The sequence below is a fragment of the Mandrillus leucophaeus genome, unplaced genomic scaffold, assembly GCF_000951045.1.
Source record: "Mandrillus leucophaeus isolate KB7577 unplaced genomic scaffold, Mleu.le_1.0 Scaffold458, whole genome shotgun sequence".
Classification (NCBI taxonomy): domain Eukaryota; kingdom Metazoa; phylum Chordata; class Mammalia; order Primates; family Cercopithecidae; genus Mandrillus; species Mandrillus leucophaeus.
The window spans coordinates 1,588,724-1,595,256 of NW_012104898.1; the positions used below are offsets into that span (position 1 = coordinate 1,588,724).

The window sequence follows — 6,533 nt, forward strand, 5'->3', positions numbered from 1 at the left end:
GTACAGAAATACTGACATAATCCCTATAAACAAAATCAGTTTGGAGTCAATTTTTTGAGAGCATAAAAAGATACTGTGACAGAAGTTAGAGAGCCACTGTTCTTGTTTTTCACATATTTAAAAGATGGTAAACACACACATACAGATTATATTAATAAGTCTGTGTGTAACCTGCAAATGCTAAAATTTTTACTATCTGGACCTTTAAAAAACAAGTTTGCTGTCCAGGGATGGTGGCTCACACCTGTAATCCCAGCACTTCGGAAGGCGAGGCAGGTGGATAATCTGAGGTCAGGAGTTTGAGACCAGCCTGACGAACATGAAGAAACCCTGTCTCTATTAAAAATACAAAATTAGCCAGGCATAGTGGTACATGCCTATAATCTCAGCTACTCAAGAGGCTGAGGCAGGAGAACTGCTTGAATTTGGGAGGCGGAGGTTGCAGTGAGCAGAGATCATGCCACTGCACTCCAGCAGAGCAACAAGAGCGCAACTCTGTCTCAAAAACAAAACAAAACAAAAACATAAACAAAAACAAGTTGCTGACTCCTGATCTACAAGAAGGCATCCAAAGGCAGGTATACTGGAAGGGATTTATTACTTATACCCTCAGAGGGCCCAGAGAATACATTCTTTACCAAGGCTTTGCAAAATACATGCTTAAAAGGCTCTGTAGTGGTGCTCTGTAGAAAACAGAGAGCAGAGAGAGATGAGAACACTGAAATTCAATGAATTTAATGGGAATGACAGGCTTCTGGAGTGGCAGAGGTCAATTAGTGGCATTTCACCACCAGAAACATAATGCGGCTCTATCACAGGCAACAGAGCCAGAGCAGTAATTAGAAGGTTTTGACCCAGAGAAATCTGCGGTCATGGTTGTCCGTAGGCCCTAATACAATGAACCGGTTAAAGACCTATTAAAACTGTAAAAACAAAACAAAACAGAAAACTCTAAATCTAGTATTCAGAGGCTTAGCTTATCAAGAGAATTCTAACCTTCACCTAATTCCAAGATCTGAGTTAGTTATCAACTACAATGCTGAAGAGATCTACAGCCATTTTCCAGACTCCTGCGGGAATACTGAATACCGGCTCTGAGAGGACTGTAGTGACTGTGGTCTACCAGGAGGAGGAGATTATTGGTGCTCATGTGACAGACTTTGGGCCCAATGGTTCCCTCATCGAGATAGGAACAAGTTGAATAACCCTTAATGGAAATGCTTGGGAGCAGAAGTGCTCTGAATTTCAGATACTGGAATACTTGTGTTATATTTACCAGTTGAGTATACCAAATGTGAAAATCCAAAATCCAAAAGGCTCCAATAAGCATTTCCTTTAAGCATCATGTCAGGGCTCAAAAAGTTTCAGATCTTGGAGCATTTTGGATTTGGAATACTCATCCTTACAGACTGGCAGAATCCCCGTGTTGCTTCCCTTACTCGTGGAACAAGGACTATTATGGTAGAAAAGGCCAAGTAAAATTCCTAAAACTCTCACTTCACATGACACAGGGGAGGGAGGTTTCTATCATGTTCTCATTCAACGTAAGTATGTGTCCTGTCCAGAAGACATGGAGACAAACAATGGATTTTAATGAAATTTTTCAGGTGGAGACTGTTTAAAAGTGATAAGGCAAGACACAGGTTGAAATATATATGTATTCACTTGGAGAATTAATGATAGAATGAATTGACATAATAATTATGTTCTAGAAACTGTTTATTGGGTCACAAAACCCCCTTCAAAGATTAAAAATAAAAATACTAAAAACCATCTTCTGTGATCAAAAGGCAGTAACATCAGACAGTAACAATAATAAAAATATAAAACCACCACCAATCCACAACCAAAGTATCAAACCTGCAATTTAAAAACATCTTTCAAACACAGAGGAAATAACTGAAATTGTATTAAGAAAATAACAATAAGGAACACTCTATATGTTCCTATCTATGATTTAGCCTTTAGTAAACAATATGCAGAAGACAATTTTACAGTCTTTTATATACTAAACTTAAAGAGAACACATATAGGTAATTTTCTACTGAAGAGTTTAGAAAAAAACTGCGAATAAAGAGAGAAACTTAGAAGGAAAAACAAAGAGCTCTTTAAAACATTTCAAACTTTCAACAAAACATTTCTCTGAAAATCCAAACTGCTGATTCATTTTTTAAAAGCCACTCATGGATTTAGTCTGTTAGTTCTGTTTGCAAGAAACACTGACAAAGGGTAAAAGTTTTTACTTCATGAAAATACCCTAGTTGCTACATTTACCCAAGGTAAATGAGTAAATCAAGGTACTATGATTACACACACTTACAAAAACACACGAATCACTGATATTTTAATTTTATAATTATAGACTAAACTGAATTCTTACCTTTTTGCTATTTGGTTCTCAAGATGTTTTACTTTTTCTAATAACTGTTTCTCAACAACTTCTCTCTCCAATATAAATTCTTTTAGGGCAGTCTGAATAGCTTCATCTTTTTCACAATTAAGCTTCTGAATTAACTGTTCTCTGTCTTGTTCCTGGCTGATGACCAATTTTTGTTTGTCTTTCTCAAGGTTCTGGATAATAGCTTCATATTTCTCTTCTTGTTGGGTGATTTTTTCATCTTTCTGTTTTTCAAGAGCACTCAATTCTGAGTTCAATTTACTCTGCAGTTCAATTATTTGTTCTTTCAGGGTGTTTTCTATTTCAAATGCTTGGTGATGCAAAGATGTTACTTTGTTTAATTCAGCTTTAAGTATACTAGATTCTTCTTCATGTCTACTAATCAACTCAGAAATACACTGATCTTTTTCAATTGTCATTAAAGTTCTTAGCTCTGCTAAGCCCACCTGATAATTTTCATTATTATCCTGAATCTTTTGGTTGAGTTTACTAATTTCTGTTCTCAAATTTTCTGTCTCCTGTTCAAGAAGAGATTTCAAGGTCTCCTTCTGCTGGGCTCTGCTTTCTTCCAGCAAAATTTTTATTTCATCAGTTTCTGCTTCCTTCAATGCAAGTTCAACCTCTAACTTGCATCTCATGTCTGACAAATCAGAAACCTTGAGTTTTAATTCCTGTAACTGTTGTTCTTTTTCCTGGATAACTGCAGCATGAGATTCTTGTATTTGATTAATTATTTGTTGGTTTTCCTTTTTTAATTCCTCCAAAGAAATTCTGTGGTCTGTCATAACCTTCTCAAACTCTTGTATGTGCCTAACCTGAAGTGTGTCCTCTAATTCCTTTAGATGACTTTGCTCCAAAGACTGAAGTTCTGCCCTCAATAACTGTAACTTCTCATCATTTTCAACATGGAGCTTTTTTAAGTCTTCTAACACTATTTCTCGTGACTGCTTCAGTTCTTTAATTTCACAATTTTGAGAGTGCATTATATTTTCCATTTCTAACAACTTCTGATCCTTTTCATTCTGCAGGCAGATTACAGCTTCTTTTTCATGTTTAACCAAAGCAAATTCATTATCTTTATTTTGTAAAACCTCCTCAAGGCATACTAACTCTCCCTTCAATTTTTTAATTTTGTTTTCATTCTCTTCAGTTTCCTTTATTAGTGCATCAAGTTTACCTTCATATTCATTTTTTAAAGACTGTAGTTCTTTTTGATGTTTTTCTTTTAGTGTTATTTCCAGAGAACATTTTACTTTTTCAATAATGTTTCTTATTTCTACTGCTGTACATTTTAATGAATTTGAGAAGTCACACTGTTCTTTTTGTACAAATGTTCTAAAGTGGCAAAGGTCTTCCTTAATGGTTTGTATACTGAAGTGAGAGTCTTGGGCAACAACTCTACATCTTTCTAACTGCACATTCAGAGAAGCATGATCTCCAAAATTCTCCTTACCACATACATTTGTATCCTGCATACGTCTACTGTCTATTGCATTGATAACTGATGAATAAAGTGATTCCACCATCATTTCTGGGCTTTGTGGATCACTTATAGGATTAGGAGATGACAGATTTTCTTCTATTACAAACTCATTCACAGCAGACATAAAATCTGATTCAGGACTTTCTGCTAATGAATCCAAGTCTAAAGAAACTTGGTGAATAGTCTGTTCTATGTTTGGATGGGGAATAGTTTCAAAATCAAATGTGTGTGCATCAATGCTATCTGGAGATAATTCTTCTAAGGGACAAACTGCAGGACATAAGGGATCCTGAACAGTCAGCGGTGGAGGAGTTCTCGGTGAGGTAGTAGTTGTAATTCCTGCTGTACTTTCCATCCTTGGTGAAGAAGCAGACTGTGGGGATGTCTGACTCACAGATGCCTGGAAAACAGAAAGAAAGGCTTAAAGAGATGTACCAACACAAACATTTTTCACTAATGAAGAAAACTGTTTGAAAGAACTGAATTTGCCTTTTGTTCACTCAGTAGATCTGTAATGGTCTGTGACATTTCATCCAAACTTTGTGCTGCTTTTACCAAATTATGTAGAGCAAGTACATGCTGGTGTAGAGGTTCAAAGTCACAAAGTAAGGGAACCCTGAAACAGAATACAATGAAATTAGACTTCTGATTTCTTAATGAAATAGCAGATAATAGCTACCAAATATTTTAATATGTCAAAAATAACAAGAGCCTTATCATTCCTTTTAAAATTAATACCAGAAGTACTTTAAGAACTTTGTGTCATAATCAGTAAAGTAAAAACTTAGGGCCAAGCGTGGTGGATCACACCTATAATTCCAGCACTTTGGGAGGCCTAGGCAGGCGGATCACGAGGTCAGGAGTTCGAGACCGGCCTGGCCAACATGGTGAAACCGTATCTCTACTAAAAATACAAAAATTAGCAGGGCGTGGTGATGGGCTTCTGTAATCCCAGCTACTCAGGAGGCTGAGGCAGGAGAATTGCTGGAACATGGGAGGTGAAGGTTGCAATGAGCCGATATCGCGCCACTGCACTCCAGCCTGGGTAAGCCTGTCTGAGACAGACAGAGCGAGACTCCGTCTCAAGAAAAAAATATATATATATAAAAAGTCAGAAATTTCCCAACAGCATGCAAAAAGTAACTACTGGAAAAAAATAATTACATGTAAGGCATACCTTCCTTTACTTTACCTTCATTTTCGATCATTTTTTATTCCTCAGAAATTTCTCAAAGCAGTCACAGGAAAGCCAGTCTATCATAAATATTTCTTATCTTGGCACCTCTTAAGATTACTGGTACTACCTGGCACAACTCCAGAATAATAAAAACATTTTAAGGTTATAAATTAGTTTAAAATACTGATGACATTTACCTGAGGAATGGCTGAACTTCCGAAGGACAAAATGATTGCAGAAACTGTAAATCTTTTAATGAAATATCTGGAAGTTCACAGTCAAACTTTCGAGGCTTCTGAGTCTGTACCAAAAAATAAATTAATTAAAAAAAATTTTTAAAACAAAAAACAGAGCGCAAATTTATATGATTTCTTACTATAATTAAATTTACTATACCAAACAAACTAAAATGCTTTAATTGATTAAGAAACAAAAAAAGAAATATCATTCAATAAAGATATGGCATATTATTTTTCTGAGCCTTTAGTAAACTGGGACGTGAACTGCTAGTGATCAAGGGATGCGCTTGTTCCTCCCCTTCTCTGCGTTTAGCATCATTTTATGGGAATTACAGTATTCCTATCCTGTATGTATGTGCGTGTGTGTGTGTGTGTATATATATGGTAAATATATATGTACTTACATATACATTTACCACGTTAAAGTCACTAATATATTAAAATATATACATGTATTTTTTTTCCCATGTAACACTTTCTTATTTGCTGTTCCCTTGACCTTCCCATTACATATTCCAGAAGACAAAGTGTTGGTCAATTTTAGCTTCTATAAAAAATATTAACTGGTAAATCCTACCAATTCATTATTTATAAAATTGCCAAGAGTTGCATCAAAAAAAACTTCAATAGTTTTAAATCATTACTCAAGCAGATGTGGAGATGCCAAGATGTTCTTCATAAAAAAGAGTTCTCAGATAAATAAGTAGGGGAATCGCTATGTCACCAATTCTTAGATATTAAAAAATACAAACATTTAAAACACTAAGAAATCCTGCAGTACAGAAACATGTTTAACAGCTAAGCACAGCTGGGCGTGGTGGTTCACGCCTGTAACCTGAACAATTTGGGAGGCCAACGTGGGCAAAAACACTTGGGGCCAGGAGTTTGAGATCAGCTGGCCAACATGGTGAAACCCTATCTCTACTAAAATACAAAAACTTAGCCGGATGTGGTGGCGGGCACCTGTAGTCCCAGCTACTTGGGAGGCTGAGGCACAAGAATAGTTTGAACCCAGGAGGTAGAGGTTGCAGTGAGACGAGATCGTGCCACTGCACTCCAGCCTGGACAACAGAGCAAGACTCTGTCTCCAAAACAACAACAACACAGCTAAGCAGTACATCTGATGGGGGTAAAAGTCCCCATATTGCTTTGATCATGGAAACGTTTCTTCTCATGTAATAAAATTAATGACCCCAGATAATAATGGTTAAGAAATATACCAAACTAATATTTAAT

General features: G+C 36.2%; 1 protein-coding gene across 1 annotated transcript in view; it reads right to left on the minus strand.

Annotated features, from left to right (window-relative positions):
• RB1CC1 (RB1-inducible coiled-coil 1) overlaps positions 1–6,533 on the minus strand; it is a 79,594-nt gene that overhangs the window by 31,012 nt on the left and 42,049 nt on the right. The window contains exons 11-13 of the mRNA XM_011994472.1: positions 5,256–5,359; positions 4,371–4,497; positions 2,381–4,281 (exon numbers count right to left, since the gene is read on the minus strand). Of these exons, the coding sequence (XP_011849862.1) occupies positions 2,381–4,281; positions 4,371–4,497; positions 5,256–5,359 (2,132 nt within the window). The remainder of the gene's footprint in view (positions 1–2,380; positions 4,282–4,370; positions 4,498–5,255; positions 5,360–6,533) is intronic.